At 36.1% G+C, this 25,403-nt stretch overlaps 4 protein-coding genes, 1 long non-coding RNA gene, 4 other non-coding genes and 1 pseudogene across 11 annotated transcripts; 7 read left to right on the top strand and 3 right to left on the bottom strand.

Moving 5' to 3' along the window:
* Positions 1–269: 269 nt before the first annotated feature.
* Positions 270–4,228, bottom strand: LOC140831863 (plastoglobulin-1, chloroplastic-like; annotated as a pseudogene).
* On the top strand, positions 4,228–6,402 carry LOC140832173 (uncharacterized). Its single transcript, XR_012118077.1, has 2 exons — positions 4,228–4,553; positions 6,079–6,402. It is a non-coding gene; the product is annotated as an uncharacterized lncRNA (long non-coding RNA).
* Positions 4,547–6,402, top strand: LOC140832172 (protein HAIKU1-like). Its single transcript, XM_073196037.1, has one exon. The coding sequence runs from the start codon at positions 4,836–4,838 to the stop codon at positions 5,832–5,834; it is 999 nt and encodes a 332-aa protein (XP_073052138.1). The 5' UTR covers positions 4,547–4,835; the 3' UTR covers positions 5,835–6,402.
* A 1,216-nt stretch (positions 6,403–7,618) lies between these two features.
* On the top strand, positions 7,619–12,025 carry LOC140832174 (acetylornithine deacetylase). 2 transcript variants are annotated; one of them, XM_073196038.1, is made up of 10 exons: positions 7,621–8,087; positions 9,152–9,396; positions 9,538–9,646; positions 10,028–10,166; positions 10,262–10,319; positions 10,399–10,416; positions 10,519–10,641; positions 10,755–10,908; positions 10,995–11,028; positions 11,786–12,025. In XM_073196038.1, exons 1-10 carry the CDS (start codon positions 7,758–7,760, stop codon positions 11,893–11,895), a joined length of 1,320 nt encoding a protein of 439 aa, XP_073052139.1. In that variant the 5' UTR covers positions 7,621–7,757; the 3' UTR covers positions 11,896–12,025. The 2 variants fall into 2 exon arrangements, with proteins under 2 accessions (XP_073052140.1, XP_073052139.1); XM_073196039.1 differs by lacking the exon at positions 10,399–10,416 and having other exon boundaries at positions 7,619–8,087; positions 10,262–10,337.
* A 780-nt stretch (positions 12,026–12,805) lies between these two features.
* On the top strand, positions 12,806–12,891 carry LOC140833243 (small nucleolar RNA snoR14). Its single transcript, XR_012118374.1, has one exon. It is a non-coding gene; the product is annotated as a small nucleolar RNA snoR14 (small nucleolar RNA).
* An 87-nt stretch (positions 12,892–12,978) lies between these two features.
* On the top strand, positions 12,979–13,073 carry LOC140833238 (small nucleolar RNA Z101). The gene has a single exon (XR_012118369.1). It is a non-coding gene; the product is annotated as a small nucleolar RNA Z101 (small nucleolar RNA).
* Positions 13,074–13,425: 352 nt separating this feature from the next.
* LOC140833247 (small nucleolar RNA snoR2/U65) lies at positions 13,426–13,578 on the top strand. The gene has a single exon (XR_012118378.1). It is a non-coding gene; the product is annotated as a small nucleolar RNA snoR2/U65 (small nucleolar RNA).
* Positions 13,579–13,613: 35 nt separating this feature from the next.
* Positions 13,614–13,700, top strand: LOC140833241 (small nucleolar RNA snoR77Y). The gene has a single exon (XR_012118372.1). It is a non-coding gene; the product is annotated as a small nucleolar RNA snoR77Y (small nucleolar RNA).
* Positions 13,701–14,230: 530 nt separating this feature from the next.
* On the bottom strand, positions 14,231–18,958 carry LOC140832176 (uncharacterized). Its single transcript, XM_073196042.1, is given in 10 exon segments — positions 14,231–14,613; positions 15,584–15,671; positions 16,912–17,052; positions 17,441–17,521; positions 17,608–17,722; positions 17,830–17,975; positions 18,093–18,164; positions 18,277–18,404; positions 18,683–18,761; positions 18,763–18,958. Coding segments are annotated over 10 exon segments (1,143 nt in total). The 5' UTR covers positions 18,922–18,958; the 3' UTR covers positions 14,231–14,479.
* Positions 18,959–20,544: 1,586 nt separating this feature from the next.
* Positions 20,545–24,118, bottom strand: LOC140832177 (uncharacterized). 2 transcript variants are annotated; one of them, XM_073196044.1, is made up of 3 exons: positions 23,808–24,118; positions 20,921–21,247; positions 20,545–20,846 (listed from the first exon to the last, which is right to left on the bottom strand). In XM_073196044.1, exons 1-2 carry the CDS (start codon positions 24,001–24,003, stop codon positions 20,928–20,930), a joined length of 516 nt encoding a protein of 171 aa, XP_073052145.1. In that variant the 5' UTR covers positions 24,004–24,118; the 3' UTR covers positions 20,545–20,846; positions 20,921–20,927. The 2 variants fall into 2 exon arrangements, with proteins under 2 accessions (XP_073052145.1, XP_073052144.1); XM_073196043.1 differs by having other exon boundaries at positions 20,545–21,247.
* Positions 24,119–25,403: the final 1,285 nt, after the last annotated feature.

A 25,403-nucleotide genomic window follows, 5' to 3' on the forward strand; every position in this document is an offset into this window, starting at 1 on the left:
GAGACTCGGCGTCGAGCAAGCTTGTGACTTAAAGTTCATATTCTTTTGAATATTTAAATGGTTCCACCGATCTTTTAGGGTCACCATTTGACTCTTGCCCATGTGCACAGTAAAGTGCAGTTGTACATGCGTTAACATTACCGGTTTCTTGTTGTAAAATAGCTATTAAACGTTATTGGAGGTAATTTTTAAAGTCGTGTTTTATCTCTATACCAACTGTAACAAAGAAATAATTATTCTGAAATAACTTTTTTTTAACTACACCTCTATTAAGTCGAGACTTTTTACCCGTGATTGGCAAAAGTTTAGCTCTTCTTTGTTTACAAGGCATGTTTTTCTGTTGAGTAGTAGTACCAGAGCATACACTGAATAGGCAAACTCCGCCTAGCATAAACAAATGGAATCCCCTCATTTAGCAATGTCTCGTCGAGAAGGATACGCCATATATAAATTATATACAACAGCCACTCGTCACAAAGATTATGTAAAGGTACCTAGCTATCAATCTAGAAGTGGGCTCCCTTCCTTCACTAGAACAAAAAGGCCACCATCTCCACGAGAATTCCGGATATCTTTGTCAAGGTATGTCGTCAGAAGCCATGATTTTGTTTGCCCACCACGAATTGGAATCTTAAGCGGAGACTGACCAGAAATAGCTCGTGCTATGCCTGCCACTGAATTTTGAAGTGGATTGAGAAGTTGCTGCACGGATGACAGGTTTATGTTTTGACCAAAAATGTTTATGTTCTCCGGAAGATCTACGCTGGACTTGATTTCTGGAGGATTAAATGACCCTTCCTTAAATTCAAACTGCAAAACTTTGCCTGGTGAAAATACATAAAGCCGATTTTTCAATCGCTTCATAATCACACTATTGAGTTACCTAACACACAGTGAACTTTTGACGTATAATACTTGAACAAAAGCAGGAAGAGAGCGCTTTCAGATTTAAGTAAAGTGCCAAACTGTTTATCCACATATCAAATCATTTGGGACTTTTGTCAATCACCATCCATTATGATACAGATTCAAGAACAAATAACAATTCAAATGTGGCTGTACCAAACAGTTATTTGATAAACCACGTTCTTTTCAAAATGGTGATCCTGTTGTGTCGTGTAATGGAACACGGTGTAGAGTATTAGAATGTTCTACCTGTATTCTTGATGGGCTTCGGGTTTCAAAGGATGCAGAAGCACTAAAAGACAAAGTAGAAGTAGGGGTCGACAATGTGGTACTATTCTCTAAGGTAAGGCTACGAGTGTCGATTGATTGACCAATCTTTTCGACTATCACAAACGGAATACTGCCAGCAGCGAGAAGGGGTAATAGTTCGGAGAACGCTGTGAACCTGGCGCATAACCAAGAAAAAATCATTAGATTTTATCAAACTTGTTAAATCAATCTGCTTCTTTCATATTTACTCAGTATTTTTAATTCCTGAAGCACAAGCGCTACGCGCTGAGAAAATATCAATGAAAGAAACATTGCATTTTTTTCATTACTCGGTAAATATTAGATTCAAACAAAATTTAAACAGGCTTCATAATCGTTGGAACATATGGAAACAACTAAAAAGGTCATAAAGTAGAGACGGTGATATTTTAAACTTTTTCATTAGTGGCAATACAGGACATGAACGCACAAGCTACAGGAATTATTAAAAAGGCCCTTATTGCTGAAAAAGGCCTCATGCCAAATTCGTCAAAGTAACGGTACCCACCTTGTTTAGTATAAAATAAAAACAAGAAACTTCAGCTACAAATAAAATCAGATTAATTAAACCCAAACCACACTAATTATATGTATGTCTATTTTGAGGCACAGCACAACAGCTCAATGACCATGCATGCTCTGGAACTTCTATGTGGTTTACAAAATATCAAGGAGAAAAATTGATTGATTTTTATTCTATAATAATCTGGATGTACTCCAATCTCTTTGGAAAACCACCTCCTTATTCAGCATTTATCCTACATGGAATGAAAAGGTATTGATTACTAGCACAGCATAAAATAGGAGTCAAAAGAAATACAATTACTTTTTTGCAAACTTCGTATAGTTACATGCAAATGTATTCGATTGTACCGTATCACATTAAGCCTCCATACCAAAATTCTACGTTTACACAGCCTTGCTCTCCAGTAAGACAAGTCTATGCCAGCAAATTAAACTCAAGCAGATTGTATAGATAACGTAGTTTATACAACATTTGTATTTGTAGAGGAAAAATGGATCAGTTCTCACTTTGACTTAGTTGAGTTGGTATACTGAATTTTCTTGAGGAGAAAAGGAAAATTAGGAAATGCATCGCTTTTGATCAGTTCAATGTTGCATAAACTATGCTATCTATGCAATGCAAGTTAAAAATTAATCGAAAAGGTGATGAACAAATACAAATTCAAACCTCTAAGATTACTTTGCACAGTTTTAACACTGCATACAAATAATTAGAAGTTTCAAATTGCTTCTATTTAATTTTCCAAAATAATTATACTTACCAATTATATTAAAACGGTACATATTCTAACCCTTTATAATCTGCAACAAGAATAATCAAATCAAAATAAAAATAAAAATTCCATAACCACAACTCAATTAAGTCATAACAGCAATAAAATAACTTCGGTCCCAATAGAATGAGAATAGAGAGGTTCTGCTGTATTGCTAAGTAAATGCAGGCTTTCTAAAGATGGCACCTGAAAATACTTCGTCAAGTCAGAATTCGTGCTTACATAAACCCTGGACTCTAGATATTTCCATACAGCTAGTAAGTATTAAAAAAAGTTATACATGTATTCTAGTATGAGTGATGTAGTCATATAGAGAGATGTACATACCATACAATGTATTCCTTCAAAATTACATATCAAATCATGCATCCCTTTTCACTGTAGCTGTGCTTCGCTAGGTCTTCTTCGTTGTTGAGTGTATATATATAGTAATTTTCCTCAACTTTTTGATAAATACCGCTTAAAAAATAAAAATATCACCACGTTCACTCCTAGAGTCAGTGGCTTAAGCATTCCCATCGAATTTGAAAAGAAATTTTTTATTAGGAATTAGAACCGCATAATATGGGAAACAATCCACGGATCTCTATTCATTAGTACCATGTTCATCGATCATAATCTCATTACATATGCATACTACGTTCACATCTATGTTCACCACCGGGAATCTTCCCATATAGCAATTCAAATAAGCACAAATAAGTGCATAAAAGGCAGCATTGAGCCATTGAAGGGATAATAACAATTAACAATGTAAACTTTCACGAAATTCAAAATTGTTAAAGGAATGGCAACTGAAGAGTAACTCACACTAAAACCCAGTTTCCATCAAGCAACTCCGGGCACTCGACTGGCGATGGATTTGGATTGGCGGTCTCCAACTGTGATACAAGTTCGAGGGTCTCCGCCCGAACTTCGGCAGAGGCCCGAAATCCTAAGTCCGACCCGTAAACCGTATCCACCAAAGCTCGCTTCAGCTCCCGAAGCCTCTCTTCTTCCACCACGTTCCCACCAGCTTCCTCGTTCACAACCGGGTTACACGAGATAACAGCAGAACCACCCCATTCATCATCATCAATCGGGGGATCCGTACCAATGAGTTTAGACGTGGGTTCGGGCTAAGGACCCGACTTTTCACCCACTCATCTACAATAGAGGGATTTTCGGGCCCGGAATCTGATGAAATGTGGGGTTTAGAAGATGGATCGGTGGGGTCATTGAAGGAGAAGTTATACCTGGAGCGCGTGAGAAACTTGGATTTGATCTTTGGTGAGAAGAAAATAGAGCTGGGCCACGATGAATTTGGGAAATATTTATTGTTAGATTGACTCGTCTCACATACAACATTTAATCTTTATCAAAATAAAGTTTATCTTTTTAAATGGCCACTTTAGATAACTCTTGAAGATAATAACTAAAATCAAGAGAGAGAGGTTTCAAGTCCATCATGCAAATAAATACGTGAAACAATTTTTGTGATGTATAAGTTATTTTTTAACGATCTAATCACGCATATAAATTCACGAAATAATTTCAAAATATAATTTAAATTACATACACGGGTATAAATTATTTCATTCGAAAAGTATATAAGAATTTATTTTAGTACCGTGACACAAATGAGGCCGAAACAAATAGGCTTTCGGGCCCATATTGATAGCAACACGAGAATTGTTTCTATTAGTTGTCTAGTACTCTCATACAAACTGGGCCATTGAAGAGCTAACCTTTTAAAAATAAATAAATAAATAAAGAAGGCCTGGCCCGGTCCATTATTAATTATTTTTAATTAAAATAAGGGCCGGGGTTCCCTTTAATTAATTTTGTGCTGCTATCCCCTGCTCCTTTGAGGAGCAGCCGGGGAAACCACGTGTTCATACTTTTTTAACTCATAAATAAATAATCGATTTTCAATTTTTCATTCTATTTGTCTTCCACTTTCCCGTTGACCAAACGCCCTTCACCATTTTCGTTCTAGATTTAGCTTCGCTTCTGCAAAATCCACACGGAACTGGAGTCCATTCTTCCACGGTGCAAGGAGTAAATTTCCTCCCCCTTCGATCTTCAGCTGGTTCTTTTCGGTCTATTTGTGTTTTGTTCTAACTAGTCGTAGTTGATATTATTTTTCTTGGTCGATTTTTGGGATGTATGGGGATCGATAATTTGACGGGTTCGAAGGGTTTCTTGGTTTTTAGGTGATAAAATAAGATCTGGGTTAATTGCTGCGCCTTTGGATTGATTTGATGCACTGTTTCTGGGAAGTAGTAGTTTTTGTTGAAGTAAGAGGTCGAATTTTTATGCGCTTGAGCTGTCTGAAAAGCTATGGATAATTCCAGCAATCAACAAAATAGCAGGCAGGCTGATCATCTTGGGGTAAACAAGTTTGGTAAAAGCATTAAGAAAAGTCCGTTGCACCAGCCTAACTTTGCCACCCCTTCCAGGCCGCAGCCTCAGCCCCGTGTCTATAATATTAATAAGAACGATTTTCGAAACATAGTTCAGCAGCTCACAGGTTCACCATCCCGAGAACCAATCAGGCCTCTACAAAACCAACCTAAACCCCCTAATAACAGGTTACAGAGAGTTCGACCTCCACCTTTGGCGCCAACTAGTCGACCTCCTGTTCAAATTCATTATCATTTACGGGACCCGGTAGCACAAGTACAGCCTTCGGCACAACCTCCTAATGCCAACAACTATATGAGACCCCCTCCTCCTCATCATCATCACCACTTTGATCGGCAACCTTCACCAACCGCATGGTTGCCCCCAACCCCTACCGATGTTTGGACCAATACTACCGAGTCTCCTATATCTGCTTACATGCGTTACCTTCAAAATTCTATCATGGACCAGGATCCCCAGCAACCCCAATCTCTGCGTCCACCGTATCCACATCCTAACCCTGTTGTGCCTCTGCTACCTTCTCCGAGAATTAATGGAGGTCCACACCTTCTTGCATCACCTAGATTGAATGGCCCTACACCGCTTCTTGAATCACCTCGTTTGAATGGTCCTCCACCAACTTTTCCTTCACCTAGGATGCATGGGACTCCTCCCCCTTTACCCTCTCCAAATTCTCAATTTCTTGTGCCTTCTCCTACTGGCTTCTGGAATCTGTTGTCACCTCGTTCACCTTATCCTCTTCTTTCTCCAGGCTACCAGTATCTTCCCCCAATTTCACCGGGTTTCTCATTCTCGTCGGCTAGCCAGTCTGGGATTTTGGGTCCTGGGCCTCCACTACCTCCCTCCCCTGGTTATGGTTTCCCTCTATCACCTTCTGGATTTTTCCCTTTTCCAAGCCCGAGTTGGAGGGAGTAATTTGCTCCAAACATTTAGTACTGACATCAGATTAAATAAATGAGCTATGTGATGCCGCTATATTTCTTGATGCTGATTCGAATTCTTCCGCTGATACTCTGTTGATAATGCAAGGCAAATGGGATGCAAGTTACCCTTCTTGTAGTATACAGCCTTGGTTCTTTGCCATTTTGTTGTTTGTGTATACTGCCATGTTTGGCATTTGTATTATTTTACAGCTGTAGTTTGTCTATTTCGTCGACAGGTTTTAATTTAGGCAATGAGATGAGATGAAGAGCGCACAACTGGTTCTTTTACTTGGATAGATCTTTAGCATGTAGCATGTAGGATAATAGAAGTTTCAAATTCTTGCAGGCTTTCTGATGTAGATTGAACCTTGTCGTTCTCATCAATGCTGTTTTGCGCTTTAGCACCTGTTCAGTTATTAATGTAACATGTCTTTTTTTGTAAGTTGTGAATTCTTGCTCCTTGTAGTGATATTATGTTTGATGGGCATTACAGTGCTGTGTAGCAACAAATAATGACTGCATTTGAATAGTGATGCTGATTGCTTGCTATTTTCCCAATATTTACACAGTTAAATTTTCAACTACTTCTGGAGTTTGGAGCTTTATTTTTATATCTTTTCCTCAATTCTTGAGATGGGATTGAACATTTCCTTCTCTTGTTTGTGTATGAATGTGGTTGGTATTTTCTCTTCTTCCGCGCTGGCATTATTGACTATTTCGCTCTATTCTTTCCACCACGCGTTTGGCTTTCTGCTCAGTCGCTCATTGCCCATAGGTATTACTAGAAAGTCTGTATGTATGGTATTGATATTATTCATGTTAAAGTCCTAAGAGAATTTTTAAAAAAGTACGCATAAGCAGAACCAAGAAGTTAACATGTTATAATAATAAATGTAATTTTTGGAATTAAGACAGACACACGGGAATTGGACAACTGGAGATGTTAATAAATGTAATCTTAGGAATTGAGACAGTCAAACACGAGGGAATGGGACAGCTGGAGATGTTAATATACAGATACGTCATACAAACAGAAGATGATGTGTGAGAGAGATAGAAATGCTTATTATAAATGTTTATTTTCGTTCATATAATAATAATGAGTCCAGGCATAACGTGACGTAAGTGGCAGAGTCAAGTTTTTATTTTTATCTGGATTAAAATTTTGTAAATTATGAATGAGCTCATATTGATAAATGGAGTCACAAAACTTACGGAAAATAAAACAAAATTTAATGTATAAAATATATCGGAAAAAACAGGTAACGGAGCAACACATGGCTCCGCCCGTGGGTAGCATAGTTTGTAAATCAAATCCCTGCATTTTATGTGAAATTACGAGGAATGATTTTTATAATTTATGAGGTACGAGAATACGATACCAACTTGAAGAACTCGATCAGACCAAATAGCAGCATAACCATTGGTGTAAGCTAAAAATATAGTGTTGGTAAAATAAATAATTAAGGCGGCCTAAAAATAGCGATAAATACAGAGTAAAATTTGAGAATTGCAACCATTTTCTTGGTGTTTTTACAAATAAAAATAAAAATTGGAAGAACCTTCGGAAGCCGAATTAAAATATTTCAAATTTCTTGTTTTTATGTATAAAATTAAATTAAAGTACTTGGAAATTAATTATGTGTAAAAAAATATTTTTTAAAGCATGATACTTCTTTATCTTTTTATCTCCATTGGCGACTAGTCCAAATTCCCACGATTATGAGACAAAAGAAATGATGACATGGATAGGCCCACGCAGTTACCTATTTTCATTTCTCAAGCTTTTCTTGGGAGAGCGAGAACTTGAATTTCACGGGTAGAATAAGTCAGCGTGAGTTGAGTGTAAGCCCAAAGCCCAACTTTTTTTCTGTACTATAGTTGAGTTGGCCTGCTTGGAGTGTACGCAGCGGCTATGGCGACAGCAAGCGTCGAGCACACTCTTGGGGACCTGAACAAGGATTCCTTTGTCGCCCTTTTGGGGAAGCTGATCGGGGAGTCCAAATACGTGCAGAACAACCCGCCGGAGCTCATCCCGGAGGAGGACAGGATCGTCAGGCACGTGCTTGATGTCCTCCGCCCCTTCAGCACCGCCACTGGCGGCGGTCCACTTGTCCTGAACCACGTTACTTACAAGCCCAACAGAGGGAATCTCATTGTTGAGTACCCCGGGACTCAGCCCGGGAAGATCTTGTCTTTTGTTGGTATGCACATGGACGTCGTCACTGCCAACCCTTCTGATTGGGTATGTGTCGCATTTCCAGTTAGCTTTAGTTTTCAGAATCCTGTGTTTTCACTGATTTACGTGTGTCCCTTTTTTATATTTCCTTGGTATGTTTTTTGTTTGTATCATTTGATTGATCGAAAGGGACGTTATTTTTTGTGCTCTTTCCTGTGGGGGTGTTACGACCTCTGGAATGGTTTTGCTATTGGTTATCCTGCTGATTTTCGGTTCTTTTAAGTAAATGAAATGCTCGACTTATGGAGACTGGAGAGTGAATATTTATATTTGTGATTGCAAGTATGAAGAGAATGAAAGTTCTTTGTATGTGTCCGATTGGTAAATTGAGTTTTTATGATGTGGTGCAATTTTTAGAATTTGAAACTCTAGACCAATGCTGTGTTTTCACTGATTTTAACGTGCTTCTCGTGTTTTTCTATGGATATTTTGCCTGTGGTGCTGGATTTTATAGTTTTATTTATTTATTTTTGTTTTCATGTTTTGGCTGATTGGAAGGAGATGCTATTTTTAAACTTTGTACTTTTTGGTGCCGATGGTTGTTTCTTTTCATATATACGATGCAGATATGTGAAGGCAGTGAAGTATTTGTTGGGATTTAATTTTCTTACGATTAGGACAAATTCATTTTGAGTTTAACTCGTATTATCGTTTTATGACTTCAAGTTCCATCTATAATTGAAAATGTGGACAATTTGTTGTTCTAGGCTGATATTTGTTACCTCAAAATTCACCTTTTGTGTGATTAGATTAAAATCATTGCTTTGAACGCTCTCATCTTTTGAAAAATGCTATCGATTATCGGTATAAGAATCAAGATGTATTTTAACAAATGCTAATTAAGGTTAACTTTTAGCTAAGTTTCAAAAGTGGAAGGAATGATCTTTTTCCTTGATTAATCAGGAAATCCTTTCTTCTTATTTAGGTTTGATTATGGATTCTATAAACAGTTAAAAAGAGGAATGTGCTATATAAAATTGGAATCTGCAGCTATATTGATGTGTTGGTGTAATCAATAGGCAAATGTTTCCACTCAGATCCTGTTGCAAACTTTGTATTACTTTGTGCAGGATTTTGATCCTTTTTCTTTGAGCATTGAAGGAGACAAACTCAGAGGGCGCGGAACAACTGACTGTTTGGGGCATGTTGCCCTTGTGACTGAACTACTGCGGAAGCTTGGGGAGTCAAACCCTACACTTAAATCCACTGTGGTTGCAGTATTTATTGCTAGTGAAGAGAACTCATCTATTCCTCAAGTTGGAGTTGATGCATTAGTGAGAGCTGGATTACTTGATAAATTAAAGCACGGACCATTGTGCGTTGCATCATCCTAAGTATTTGAATCCACGTGCCACGGATATTTGACCAACCCAATGATCAATTCTAGAACTAAGTGTGTTGATAGGAAATTCAAATGATGTCACTGATAAATAAGTGGTTTTGTTTCTCCTCGCAGGTTTTGGATTGACACCGCGGATAAACAGCCATGTATTGGTACTGGTGGCATGATACCATGGAAGCTTCATGTTAGTGGGAAGCTATTTCACAGTGGTCTACCCCACAAAGTACTTCCTGTTAGAGTTTTCTTATATAAACTCATTTGAAAGGATTAATATGATAGACTTTGCATGAACGCGTTACCTTTGGTATGTTTCATGATATCGAGTGATAAAAGTTACACTTTTGTTAATAACAGCATCGTTGTTTATTTAGCAACCTCTCAGTGTTAGCTCTCTATGGTTTCGAGTTTAAAATCGACATCAAACGTAATTTTATCCTAATAGGTATCTGTTAAACAATGACGTCCACTTTCTGAAATGAATCTGAAATTATAGTTGGATCGCATAATTGCGTTTATTTCTAGCAATTGAGATATGTTACGCTAATACCACGATTGCATATTATATTTCATATTACTTTGTCTTTTTCTTACTGAATACCTGCAGGCAATCAATCCATTGGAGCTTGCTATGGAAGCTCTTAAAGAAATTCAGTCACGGTTTTACAAAGACTTTCCACCACATCCAAGTGAAAGTATATATGGCTTTGCAACACCATCAACCATGAAACCAACTCAGTGGAATTGTAAGTTCTCCACCGTAAACATGGTACCTGGCGTATCTATAGTTTGTTTGTCTGTTATGGGGCCTTTCTCTCCTAAGTCACTATATTAATGACAGATCCAGGGGGCGGCATCAATCAGATTCCAGCCGAGTGTAGAATTTCTGGAGATGTTAGGTTGAATTTAAATTTGAGGTTATTACATAATCTTTATCACATTGTGATTGACATCTGACAATTTACTGTACTGTCTCAGGTTGACCCCATTCTATAGGTGGGTATTGCACATTTCACTGTTTGTTTGAGATCCTTGAAAGCTTTTAAACTTCATAAAATTTGAAAAAGAAAAGAATTCCTAATAAATTCTTCATTTCAGTGTAACTGATGTGATTAATAAGCTTGAAGAATATGTTGATGACTTGAACACCAACATAGAAAAGCTGGACACTCGAGGGCCTGTTTCAAAATACTGTCTACCTGACGAGAACCTCAGGGGAAGGTGCTTAACTGTCTCTTTCTTCTTTTTCCAGCTGGCTGTTTGTAAATTCATCGTATCGTTTCGGTTCTATTTTCTTTGGATTCTTGCCTATTCTTCTCTCTTTCATTCCGCAGAATTGATATAAGTTTTGACGAAGCAATGTCTGGAGTAGCTTGTAATCTTGATTCTCGTGGTTTCCACGTATTATGCAAAGCTACCGAAGAAGTTGTTGGGCATGTAAAACCATATTCTATCACCGGTAGCTTGCCTCTCATACGGGAATTACAGGTATAATAGTTCATTTATGTGAGTTTTTGGGTTTTGGAAACATGTGATTTTCTCCACCTCATCTGCATTCTTACGTCTTACTGTAGGATGAAGGTTTCGATGTTCAGACTTCTGGTTATGGTACGATCCACTCACTACGTACAAGATTTTTAATCTTTTCTACTATTAGTTGATATCCTGCTACGATCACCTTTATATATATCCTTTATATTTGTCTTCAGGAAAGTCCCTGACAAGAAATTTCACTATTAGTCTGTGATTTTGTAGTCATAAATGATGATGGTTTGTAGGTTCCATAAGTAAGCAGTTTGTATGAAAATTAATTGCTATGTTTTTAATGTAGCGAGAGCGAGTACGACTGCCTCTATATTTTTAATGTGGGTCTAAGTAATAGTTTTGTATGGGGAGGACTATGGAAAGTTTTGACATTGTCTTCAACGTTGAGATTGAAGGTCGATATCTGAAAACCCATTCCTTTAGGCCTGTGGCTAAATTTCAAACATGGGAATTAAATGAAAGCAAATCAGAAAATGGTGAATTCACTTGTCCTTTTTATGAAAAAATTGAATGTTAACGAGCACAAGTAAATAGGCTGTGTATGCTCATCGAGGTGCAAGTATTTGTGTTGCTGATACCCCTTATTTACCAAGTAACCAGCCTATCTACAGCATATGGATATATCTATTCAAGATACCAGATGCATCTTTCTGTATAGTAATTTTAAAGAAAATGAAGATTTCCCAGAAAAATCTTCATACAGTGTCGGGCTAGAAAGGTTAAAGCTGAGTTGCGTTTCGGGGACACAGTATACTTGTACCATATTTGTTGACAAAGACAAATTCACGCATTCATTAACAAGATTCGGTGCAATGTGCAGGTCTAATGGCGACGTACCATGCAAAGAATGAGTACTGCCTGCTTTCGGACATGTGCCAGGGATATCGGGTCTTTGTTAGTATCATTGCACAGTTAGAAGATGGAGTCTAATGAACTAGATATTCCGTGCTTTCGAAATAAAATTTTCAATTTTTGCAGTTACTGTGCTGTCAACCTGTGTTCTATATTATGATTCTTGTGTTCCAAAATGTTTTCAATCGAAATAGTTTGTTCTTGCATATCTCTACTGATTATGTTATATTTATCCAATTTTTTTTTTATGTAAGAAGTAGATATGATTAAACTTTTAATTAGTAATATAGTTTGGAAAAACATAGAAAATGTATAAATGCTTGATTCTTGAAATTTAAAAATATGTTATAATTCTTTTAAGTGATTGAGATTTGAAATTTAATTTGTATCTTTTTAAAATTATTTTAGAAAAAATAACATACGTTAAGCATGGAAGAAAAATAAAGTTTCTATTTATTAAGGAAATTTTTAAAAAAATCTGATAATAGGAATAAGAAATATGACTGGCTTCACGATATGAAGAAATATAAATTAAGGAGCAAATGGAAAATTACAAGTTTTCAAGGGCAGAATTATAATTTTACCCGAACATTAATTATATATATATGCCCACCCAATTAGGGTTTGAGGCGCCGTCGCAATTTAAACAAATTAACTTTTTGAACGATCTAGGGTTTCTGTCGTGCGTTCTCTATATATTCTTGAATTCTTCTTCCCATTTTTCTCTGCACTTCTTCCAATTTCTAAATTGAAAAAAAGAAATCTCTTTTCTCTTTTTTTATGCTTTTCCATTTTGTTTTTTGCAATCAAGTTTTATTTGCCATGACGAAGATTTGAAATTAGTTCCGGAGATGTTTCGTCGATGACGGCGCTTAATACCTCTAAGAAGTTCTGAGCTTTCACAAATTTTTTCAGTTTAATTACTCTTTTTTTCTTAAATTTTTTTTCAATACATTAATGACGTTTAGTTTTTAAATTCTTCAAATTGGCGAGGTGAAGATAGATTTCATGAAGTCTGTCAATCCACTGATTAAATCCTGATGTCAACAGTGAATCCCGACAGGTTCTGATCGCTGCTGTCTTTCATCCATCCATCTTAGATTATATTAATTTTTTTGGAACCAAAATATCCATTTCAATTTTTAATCTTTTTTATGCGTAAGGAAGCAAAGGATGAATCTCATGTGACAATGGGTAATTTGCGGCTGAAATATGAATTATTGATGCTAAATCACCTTGGAGAACTGATGCTTCCTTAACTTAATAATTTTCATTAAATCCGGTTATCTTTTGACATCAATTTACTGGAAATATGCAGTTTTGTGTAGTCTTGATGACTTGACCCTCTTTCAATTTTGTGTTTTAATCGTTTAATTAATTTAGGGCAACGGACCGATGCTTATCGTCTTTGGGCTGCGTAGGCATGCCAAGTCTTTCCATTTCACTGTTACGCTGCTCTACGTGATGATGTGATCCCAACAGTAATGAGTTTGTCGTCATAATTAATTTATTGATTTTTTGGGATTTTGATTTGGCGATGATATATATTTTTTTGAAATTGTTTTAACTTTTTTTTTTCAATATGTTTTTTGGGATTTTTTCGTTCATGGTCCGATGCCACGTCGCCTATAGCTGAATATCGGCAATGATCGGCGATGCTTTGATTGGGCCGAAATCAATTCACAATTTCGCATGTTGATAGGAATCTGCAGATTGATTATTTTCGGTTCATCTTCGGAGCCGATTTGTGCGATTACATTCACTTGGAATTAGTGTTTTTTTTTTAAGTTAAACAGAAGCCTATGAGGATCATTTGTTGATTTTATCTGGAATTACCGTCTGAACATTTACTTTGATGTAAGATCGACTATCTGAGGCTTCGCTGGGTTTTTGTTTATTTTTAGAAATTTATATATTGTATGGTATATCAATGTCGGTGGAATGCAGGGAAAGTGTATTGTGTCTGGCACAGTTTGACTTAATAATGAGATCTGTTTCCTAGTTGATTAATCGGTCGGATGGGCTTCACAGCTTTACTTTTTCCGTGAGCAATAGGACTACTCATTGCTGCTGCACCAGATAGAAGAAGACTAGAAATTGTTGAATCAATTATAAAATTGTGACGGAAAGATATGAAATACGGTACTTATCATGCTACAAAATAAAATAATAAAGTGACACAACTTGTTAAACATTTTAGGGTCTTGAAAAGTAAAATCTCTAACTTGCACGGAGATTAAAATCACAAAAATGATTTACAGCATCGATCTTTTGCACCACTACTAGCAAGCACCTTGTTCGCTCGAGAGTCGAGACAAGACACGAGTTTTATATTCCATCAGCGGTGGTCTAGGAAAAAGAATCCTTCCTTTCCTATCAGAATCCTATAATTTCAAGTGCGCGCACAATATCGTGATGTAACGAGTGACTTGAATTTTGAACCGAGGGAATATACATATCAATGTCGGAAACTACACTTCACTTTGTTCCAAATTGGAGTGCTAATTATCTTTTCTTTATCTGACCTATCCTTCTTAACCTTGTGCAACAGGTTTTATTAAACTATAATAACAATCCGCCTTTCACATAAAGAATACAATATGTATGATACCAAATATGATTACAGTTGAAATTAAAAAATAGTTTCATCATGCAAAATCCTTTAAAGATCAACATCACTAACTAGGAGGCTCAATTTCTCGCGTCCAGCTTTGCGCACTAGAGGATAATTCACGTTTTCCTTCAACTTTGATTCACTTCCCTTTATTTTTCTTGATGCGCTTAGCGAACCTTCAACTGTGAAGAGAGGTAAAGCCACAGATGTCAGACCAAAGAAATCCATTGATGCAAAAAGGCAACTTCTCTCGTGAACAAAATATAATATCATTTTGCCAAAATAATTTATAATATCAAATTATTCTATCTTCATAAAGCTATGGATTCTAATGGTCAAAGTGGGCATATAATGCTATGTTTGGAGGGCAGAATTTGTGGACCGAAATAACAGGATCTGCACCTTGAACCATGATCAATTCTCAGATTTAAAAAGAGAGTATTCGTCAACAATATCTGACAGAAAATAGATAATCTGTGGCACCCATCCACCGGAAATGATAGAAATGGAGCATTTCTAATCAAGATCTCGATGTTGGAAGATGACCAGGTGATAGCCCTCACTTAGAACAATTAACTGAGTCATAGTTTGCCAACCAGGTTACTAATAGATCTAACCATGGTAAGCATTCACACTAGTTCATGTGAGTGTGACAAGATACTTGAAAAGTGAGGGAACAATTGTGGAGCTATAACAGGGCAAACTGTATCGTACTTGAAATGAGTTAAATGGACTAGGGAACAATTAAATAGGTTGCATATTCGTGGCAACAACAATGATTTAGTTACTCGCTAATAATAAATTATATTCTGCATATGCACAGTCATCAGGAAGTAGTATAGTTTATGTGAACTGCCAGATGCACAGAAGCAAATGAGCAATCACTTCCTTTACTGTGAGCATCAGCTTTGAGTTCATGATTACATTTTTATTTTTTAGGGACTTACCTCCCATGATAATAAAAACTTGGAGATGGTAATATGACTCATTATGCACAACAATTATGCTTCCGCTCAGGATAGTGCACGTGTATCACAACAGGCCATCACACAACTAAATAATTCTTGAAAAGCATATGTTTATGGAATGCTCAACACCTTTCCCCAATAACGTATAATTGTATATTTTCTTACATAAGATGTTAATTATTACCTTGCCACTCCCATACCACCTTAGATTCACCCTTCACTAACTTTGGGTATTGATCAACACGAGAATCTTCTTGGACCAACTCCTCAACCTACGAAGACAGGGAAAAAAAAGCAGACAAAGAAAGCTCACAAAGTGGTTATTACTGAATCAAAGCACCAATTTTTATGTATGACTGGAGAGAACAGAAGCTTGACAGATATGGTGACAACTCACAGGAGAAAGCAGATTTAACTAAATGTGAATAGAAATGACCAGCTTCCTAAAATTAACTTCATACAACAGATAGCATCAGAATCTATCCACTAAGGAACAAGAAATAAAAGTTAGAAAATTTTAGTATGGGAAGAAAATGGTACATATTTGAGGACAATATCTATCAATGGCTTAATCATTAGGTCACACTCTTCAATTATATATGGATCCACAATGGTGTACTTCTTAGTAAATTTTATATAAGAATAACATGGCAACATAAAATTTGAAAACCAATAGGACCAATAGAAACCCAAAATAGTTTCTATGTGAAAACAAAGTACAACATTGAAAGAGTAACGTGAGAGCGACCTAAACAAGAAAGTGAGCACTTCTCCGAAAGTCGTAATGAACAGGTTTGTAAGGTCCTCTAACTCACCTGTAGGTTTTTTCATTCACATTTTTTTTAAAGGACAGAGAGGTCAAATTATTTACAATTTCAATTCCATGGAACTGGATGTGCATCAACTAATAATACCGGAATTACATCCAAGAAACCCTAACCTCATTGTTGACATTTTTCTTCTCTAAAAAGGTGGCTATTTGATCCAGTATGCATTTTCTCTCTAGAAAATACTTGAGAACCAAGTGAAACCATTGAAATTGTTTAAAATACATAAACGGACTTTTGTTCTAAAAGCGGAAAGCTGTGCCAGAAACACAAAAGCATATTATCATTTAAAGGAAGAAATTGACAAATCACATAAAAGATAGAAGCAACAGTGCTTCAAGTAATTACTGACTGAACTAGCAACTATAAATAGCATACCATAGTAACTAAAACTTTAAAATCAGTTCCACAAATATGCCTGTAAATTCATAAGAGATTAAGACAATTGATCTTCAATGAACACAAGGTCCGATCGGACACAGGAAACCATTTTTGAAGTTACGAAGTAGATTAGAGCAGACCTAAGCTTCGACTTAACCTGCTTCAAAGTCGTAAAATAAAATATTTTTTTAGTTTAAGTAATTGGATTCAGTCAATTTAGATGTAAACCCATGAATAGAAGTACTTTTTCCAGCTCTACATAAGCGCAAATCAAACCCATAGCTTACCTAAAAGATATTTGTACCTTTTTCCACAGAACCATATCATTTCTTTCCTTGGGTGAGAGAAGATGATCTCGCAACCACGAGGCAGCCACCCAAGCAGGCTCACCCACAGCATTTTCACTCCTAGACATCAATGGCCTCTCTTCGAGTATATCGCAAACCTAAAGTAAGTTACCAGATCATTCAAAATTGTCAATTTGTAAATGCTCCAGGACAGTCTACCATACTAAAAAATGTGAAACATTTTCTCCGACTCATGGACCACTGTGGGGACTCCAAACTTATGAAATTGGGGTCCAAGAACCTTGATGATGGAGGTGATATGACTCTACAGAAATGAGTTGAGATCGAGGTGCTCTGCATCTGTCAACTTGGATGAGAGTTTTGTGAAATATGAGTCCAAGAATCTTGATAATTCACGTTATGAAAAATGAATCTACATAAATGAATGAAAAGATAGAGGTGCTCTGCATCTATCAACATGGATGAAAGTTCAATTTCTAAACAGTAACAGAATAATGGCTTAATTCGGGTTGGAATGGAGTATACCTCATGGTAAACTTGTTCAGCTCTAGCAGACAAGAGACGCCTTCTGTAGGCCCTGGATGCTATTAATATTCCTCCCATGAACTACAAACCTTGATATAATTAACAAGCTTTATCATGTAGATACTGTAATATATGATTTTAAAGCTGTGTAGTCAAAAATCGAATACCAATGCACATATTGGCACTAAAAGTAAAGCATGCTCGACCATCCACTTTCGAGCACGACATGACAGTGGCTTGTAATAGTTAACAATCGACTCCGGGCACTTGAACTCTACCATCCTGAGCACAGGATTTTAGATAATCAACAAAAGTGTGTGTATATATAAATATACATTTTAAGAAAAAGAGTACCATTTCCTTCAATTAGAAACAGAAGAAATGCTTACCCTTGACTGTTTCTTCTTGTCTCTAAAAGTTTACATATGGTCTCATTAGCTCTTTTTCTTGCAGACATGTAAATAGCTTCATCCAGTTTATCCTTGTCCCTCGTTTGTTCTTCATATAACTTATTCCAAAGTTCATCTTGCCCAACCTAAAAGACAATTTAGGATAAAGACAGCTGTATAGCGTTTTACTTGTTAAAGAACAGAGGTATATTTTCTTTTTTAGTAGATATAATTCTAAAATAATTTGATGAAGTGACACAAACCCAACAGCCTCCTATTCCACTGCAGAAAAATTGAGCATATGCATCACAAACACGAACTTCTGCCCATTTTGACTGCAATTTAATCAGTTACTAGTGGTGTTAAAAATTACAAGTTAAATTTGACAAAATACTAATGAAAGAGGGTATGTTTTTCAGAACGAAATGAAAGGCAATAACCACTCACAATCTTTTTGGCCGTTTCATTAATATCTCCATCCTCAACACATACCTTCCCACGCTTCCTATAGCCATGGCCACATTCCATCTTGCCATCATAACATAGCCCATGTTCAGGACAGGGATCACAGCGATCTGAGGCAAGCGATGGTTAAAAAATGCATACATGTCAGCAAAATTGTTCGCCAGCAGAAATGGGAGGAGCATTTTTCCAAACCTTGAGAGTGGATACAATGGAAAGTTGAATAATAGTTCAAATGAAGTAGATAAGTGAGCTTCTTTGTTGCCAAATATAGAAATCCCGGAGCCGTACAACGAGTAATTTATTACAATAAAAGAGGAAACCGGTAGCAGAAAAAAATGCATTTCGATCAACCTAAAGAAAAGGGAAATTGAAGAAATGATAAGTGTACCTGACAGAGAATAGTCGTTATTATCGCAGAAGGGTTTTGGGTGGTGATTGATGGAGTTGGCTATGAAATTACAGGCCATCCGCCACGGCGGCAGCGATGGAAACGACGGCGATCAACCGGGAGAGGTCGGCCTTTGACGAAGGCATAGACTTTAGCCATGGTTCTGCACGGAATGAATCGGGGGAAGTTGGCGAAGGTTTAGGATTGTGCTTTCTCCTCGATACATTGTTGGAAGGCATTGGGAATTTGGGGGGAAGAAGTCACATATCGAAGCAATGTTGCTTAAAATTAGCATGTCCGATTATTATAAATAAAAAAATCAATAGGAAACAAAATAATATCCCTCTGATAAAAAAATAATAATAATCTTCTACTTGTTAAACTTTTATTTAATTAAATATAAAAAAATATTATAAATATACATGAGTGATCCAAATAAAAAATCAATCGATCCATGAGATCTTCTAACACAAATTTTTTTTTTCTTTTTTTTTTTTAAGTTTTAGGAGACACTACGTATAAATTTCTTGGACTAGGCCTTTTCTTTTCTTAACATTTTTCTTCTAAAAACGGAACGTTTGACTTTCCTAGAAGGGCATATCGTTGACTTGGGTGAAGAGTCCAGGGAATAAATGGCCCACGATGGGCTGCAGCCACCCAACAGAATATAAAAGTAGAAGCTAAAATTGGGCCGATAGATTCTGATCTGGCCCGTTTGAATTAGGAATAGAGCTGCTAACAGTGGCAGGCCTTTTTGAGCCCAGTAAAAATTAAAATATTTATCAGATATAATTATTATTATTTTATAGAAAAAGCTCTAAAATATATATAAATGAATAAAAACATGTGTCACATAATTTATTTTACTCTTTCAAAACTTCCAATTTATCATTTTAAAAATTCAAATGTGCATTTGTTTATTTAAGAGAAGAAAAAGAGCAGCATTAAATGTGTCCCATCTATAATAAAAAAAAAATTCGTGTATGTTTTGAAAATACAATTTTTTACTTCAAGCTCTCACATAACATACGATCCTTGTATTGGGAAAAAAATTGATGAAATAAGTAATGATATCATCGTATATAACTTAACATTTGTAAAGCATTTGTTGAATATATGTGAGTTGCCTACTACTGCCTAATACAAAAATTAATATATTTGACATAAAAATAATGAGTTGAGTTGGATTATAAATTTGTATCGTGAATTTAAAATTTGAGACAATATCACAAATTGTTTTGAGTTTGTGTGAATAATGCTTATGGATAATTTATTTGAAAAGCGATGGTACCTATATTTATTTAGTGGCATAATAATGAAGAAGCAAATTATTTATTTTGAATTTAGCCCATGAATTGTGTTACGGTAGTTAAATTGAACTATTCCTAGATATTATTTGTTAAGTGTCTAATAATAATAAATTTTGGCAGGCAATTTCGAATTTATTTGCTAAAATTAAATATGGCCCAAAAGCCATCAAACTCGACAATCGTGTACATAAAATGAAGTTTGCCTTGATAAAAAAAATATTTATGACATCAACATCAACTTCATGGTTAATATTGTTGGTATGAAAATGAATACAAGGAAAACAAACAAATTATATAAATCAAAATTCAGTAAATAGTTAATACGTGATAAGGCTTATATTCATTCTGTGGGAGAGTCGTCTGAATTTTGACAGAAGTTTTGAGGGTGAGGATGATATCTGTTCAAATTTAAAAAGTGGAGGGACCAAATCTATTTTCAGATTGAAGAATAACGGCCAAAGATATAAAGAGCCAAAAAACTAACATGGCTGAACTCATTGAAATATCATATTGAACAATAGATTACTAATTCATACACGAGATTCTACCTAGTAGACCATTTATCCACCGGCAAATTTATACATGAAGGTCGAAGGTTCAGTTTCGACCATAAGAAATCACTAGTCATCTGTTCCACACATTATATACATGAAGGTCAATCATATCAAACCTAGTATCTCTATTCAAGGTCACTTTTGACTAACAAATTCACTAAACATCAGAAGGCTCATCGTCATACATAGTTGCAACTTCAAGTCAATATCATTCCAGCAATAATGTTAACTCTGTGTTGAAATTTGATCATCTGCTTCAACTCAGATGATTTCATGATGATGTTCTCTTTCAAACAACACCTAGCATTCAACAAAACAACCGAGCTAATGAAAAATATTGAGGTGTTCGTATTTTACATCAGTATGCCAATTACCAGGAGGCTAGGATCGATGATTTGTTATTCCTTCTTTCCAACCTCTTTGGCTAGCCCTCAGCACCCACTTAGCAGTCAACTGTTTCTGTGCTAATAAAGCTGCTTCAGCCTTTTCTCTGGCCTCTTCACATGTTTCCATTCCAGAATTGCACTTGTCTGCCTCTTTCTGGTATTGAGATGTCATTTTCTTAGCCTCGAGTAGCGCCATATCAGCATGCTGATGCTTTTTTAAAGCTTCCGCTTCCCGCAGCTTCAATTCCTCAGACAGTAGCTCCACGAAATTCTTCTGTGTGTCGTTACTTACTTCTGGATCGTGCTTTGCACAATCTGTCAGACTCGAAAGTGAAAAATAAAGTAAGGTGTTGAAGATAAAAATTCACCATAAAAGTTCCAAAATTCAAGAAACTAAAGCAAACGTTACCATTTTATGGAATAATTAAAACCACCTAATGATAGATGAGGGGTTTGGCAAGACCTCTACCTTTAAACCGTGATACTCAAATTAAGGCGGGGGAGAGAAGCATCTTCGGTGCACATGAGAAAATATTGGTAAACAAGCCAAAACATTGATGCCGATCTATTCAAGACTCTAGACTACTCATTCAAAAAAAGAACTAGCACATATTAAAATCTAGAGCTTGGCAACCCAAATTATCCACAGGGCCTTCGAAGTATTGTCGACCAAAATCTAACTCCAACACAATGATTATTTAGCAGAATATCTAACATTTGGTAATGAAGCCACAATAAAAAAATTCTTTTCTGTAAATATGAGAATCTTAATTGCCAAGGACAGTGGAAAGTTGCGAATCCTTCAAAAAGATAAGCCCGAGTTTCTAAAAACAACTTAACTCACTTTCAATAATCAATAACTGATCGCTCTTTGTTGGGTGTAATAATTATCTCTACTTGTAGAGCAATCTGAGCGTGGTTCTTGTGTTGCTGTACAATTTAAAAGATTTGAGTTACACCATTACCATCAGCTATAGCTTTTAGTAAAGCAGTAAGCGTTCTGTCCTACAATTAGTATCAGAGCCAAGGCCACGAGTATGATTCTCATTTATTGCAATGATTGCAATTATTGAGAGGAATATTGTTGGGTGCAATAATTGTATCTGTTGGTAGAACAATCGAAACGTGATACTAGTGCTTCTCCAGTTTAAAAAATTCGAGTTGCGTCATTACCACTAGCTCTAACTTTTGGTAAAACAACAAATGCTAGATCGTACACTCTCGCTCAACAAATGTTAATGATTTAGTAGACTTAGGATCGGCTATGGTACAGTCTATTCTAGCTAACAATATCCTTATAACTTATTGGTGATATCCTCTTTTGCTATTATATGTAGATGATATGACCATCACGAGAGACACTTTGGATGAAGGATCTAGGTCATTTGAGTTCTTTCATCAGGTTGGAAGTCTCCTTCGACAAATCAGGCTATTATTAGTTTTAAGCCAAGTATGACAAGGATCTTTCGCCTCATGTTGGCTTGACAGATATAAACAATCAACAACTCCATTTTTCGCCAATATCAAACTTTCACCTTTGGAGGGGACAATTTCAGATGAGTCTACTTTGTATAGGCCATCAGTTGGAAGTTTCACCTTTCTAATCTTGACTTGACCAGATATAGCATTTCATTCATATTGCTACTCAATTCATGGCTACTCCTCGCAGTTCGTATTACCACATGGCAACTAGCTACATACCTTGTTCCATGGTCTTCTTTTCTCTTCTCAATTTTAACTCATATCAAATGCTTATTTTGATGCTGACTTAGCAGGTGATCTGATTCACATTGCTCTCTACCTTAGAGTTTATCTAATCATAGTGCAATTCAAATTGCGCATTGCGACGATTTTCAATAATGCATAACATACATTGAAATTGATTGTCGCTTTTGTCTGCTATCATCTTGGCAGTGAAACTCTTCATCTCATTTTAGTGATTTCTATTGATCAGCCAGCTGCCATCCTTATCAAAGCCCATTCTCCAGGCAAGGGCAGTCTCGTGACTCTATTTAGAAACTCAAGTTAGCAAACTCCTTGGCTACTTAAGTTTGAAGGGCAATATTAGAATTTAGATTATACTATATTAGATAATGAATATTAGAGTATAATAAAAAAATACCATACAAAATTGTCTGATTAACGTATTTTGGCCCGTGTTAGTTTGACATTGATTGACCAAAAAATCTTGATATTCAATGTCTACATTCCCTTTCACTTTCTTTCATTCGAAAACCATTTCAAATCGAGAAACTCTTTCTCAATCTTTCCCCTTTGTTGCCTAAAAATGGAGGAATATTTCCATGATTGAGGTGGTCCCAAAGATCTTAGAACTCTCAGAATCATAAACAAAAAGGGGAAATGTAAACTTTCTTTCTTGGGAAGGACGGTTTTGGATAGTTCACCAATAGCCATCCGTTATAAGACTTGAAGTTCAAGAACTCAAATTCGTCGCTTGAACTCAGATCCAGCACCAGAGCCTCAAGATGTTTTATGCCTGATTTATTTCCGGGAACGGAGATTTCGTCCATAACTTTATCTTGAGGTTTATCGATCTCGCTTTCCCCACCAGCCGTTCAGTGGATTCGAATTCTATTCAAAATGAGCTCGAGTTTGAGAGACTCGGATCAAGCTCCAACACTGAATTAGGCTCATAAATCTCTCTGCTTCCTCTTCTCTCCAGTTTCGGCATTATTTAGTCCAAACAACAAGTCTTTTTTCAAAAATATACAATTAAACCACCACATAAAAAAATTATTCTTCCCATTAATTTCTGGAATAAAACATAACAAAAAATGCATATATCCCAAAAAATCAGTCGAAACTGAGAAAGAAAGTCATATGCTGTGCAACAAATCAAAATGAAAGCAACTACCTTCGGGAACGGAGAGCAGCTGCAGAGAATCAACACAGTCACAGTTGCAGGAAGGACAGGAGGAGGAAGACGATCTGCTGAATGCGGCAAGGCCTTCCACTAAATGCCAGTACAGAGGTGGGCCAACAATGTACGCTGCTAAACACAATGCCACGATTCCGACAACTGCCTTCAAAACACCACTTCTCACCGCCATTTCAGCGATAACGAAAAACGCTTTCTCCCTCTCTCAATCAATCAGTATCAGTGAGTGTAGTAAAGTTACTGAAACTTCATCCTTTCGGCTTTTTATTTTTTTCTTGGAAAATGATTAATTACATATTATTATTGGGCTTGATTGTTTCGTTTTATGTGGGCCTTTGAGAGTTTCTGGAATTGATATTGGGAAAATATATTTTTGGAAAATAAAATATATTTTTCGTTTGGTTTAGTACGAAAAATTTAAAATGTTATCGGGGTAATTATATATTATGTCAATAAATAATTTGTTAAAATTACTTTTGAATATTATATTTCTCATTATAATATGGGAGTTTGGAATGAATATTAGTAATTGGATTCTTTTTCAGTTTTCAATATGCTAATACCGCGATCGGGGCATTTAAGCTAAAAATAGTAATATTGGACACCAACCATAATTAATCGTTGATCATCATTTTACACACATGGGTTAGTGAAGTAATTGGATTAAACTGAAATTGATTTTGACCATCGAATTTTATTTTTATCCTGACAAAACCCCCCGAACAAGTTGTAATACATAGATAGTGCAAGAGAGTTTTGAGTGTTGTGCATTTAAATCTAAAAAACCAAGTCACATTGCAGCAACAATCTTCATTCAAGATTCACAATGCCCTGGGAAATTGCAAATAAAGAAATCTTGCCTTCGCAAGCTTGATCTGATCTGGATACATTTTGGCTCCGCGAGGGGTGGTGCATCCGCCCATATTGACACTCGACCACATTCTGAACTCCAGAGTTTTAGTTGAACACCATAAATTAACAACAAAAACACTCATTTTGAGTCCATTTCTCAATAATCTTTTTGACAGACCCGTATATATCAATGTATACACGGGCAAGGGCAAAGGCAAAGGCACAATTATAATATACCCTACAATATTTTTTTAAGCATATCTAAGCTTTCATAAATATGAAATATTGTATTTACAACTCCATCAAAATGCTGCATCAACGGCTTCTGAAAGATTATCCAGGTAAATAATCAGTTCCTCCAGATTCTTGTTTTGGTTCTTACAGAGATGGTAGCAAGTAGATTTCGCTATTTCTCTGTTTACACAGAAGTAATCCCGTATAGAAAATGATAAACGATTGAAAGAGAATCGCAGATCATCCAGCCAATATTAAGCTAGTGAGATCAAGTTTCAACATTGATCTGTTCAACAAGTTCCGCCGACCGCCATCAATCCAATGGGAGAAAACTGATCACTGATTTTATTCCAATTCAGTTAACCTGATTCAATTTACGAGCAGAAATACACAATTGCTTTTTAATGAAAATGCAACATGAAACAACCTTTTTGCTTGGCATAACCACAAGTTCTAATATGATATGCAAATTGAATTCAAGAAATA

This window comes from Primulina eburnea, chromosome 5, assembly GCF_022965805.1.
Source record: "Primulina eburnea isolate SZY01 chromosome 5, ASM2296580v1, whole genome shotgun sequence".
NCBI lineage: Eukaryota > Viridiplantae > Streptophyta > Magnoliopsida > Lamiales > Gesneriaceae > Primulina > Primulina eburnea.

What these genes read in the sequence shown, in the direction of transcription:
- LOC140832172 (XM_073196037.1), top strand. Translation starts at nt 4,836, where the DNA reads ATGGATAATTCCAGCAATCAACAAAATAGCAGGCAGGCTGATCATCTT.
- LOC140832174 (XM_073196039.1), top strand. Translation starts at nt 7,758, where the DNA reads ATGGCGACAGCAAGCGTCGAGCACACTCTTGGGGACCTGAACAAGGAT. An exon ending in AGGTTGAATTTAAATTTGAG is followed by an intron (nt 10,338 to 10,518) that starts GTTATTACATAA and finishes TCTTCATTTCAG; the next exon opens with TGTAACTGATGTGATTAATA. An exon ending in CTCTCATACGGGAATTACAG is followed by an intron (nt 10,909 to 10,994) that starts GTATAATAGTTC and finishes GTCTTACTGTAG; the next exon opens with GATGAAGGTTTCGATGTTCA.
- LOC140832177 (XM_073196044.1), bottom strand. Translation starts at nt 24,003, where the DNA reads ATGGCGGTGAGAAGTGGTGTTTTGAAGGCAGTTGTCGGAATCGTGGCA. An exon ending in GCTGCTCTCCGTTCCCGAAG is followed by an intron (nt 21,248 to 23,807) that starts GTAGTTGCTTTC and finishes CGAGTCTGACAG; the next exon opens with ATTGTGCAAAGCACGATCCA.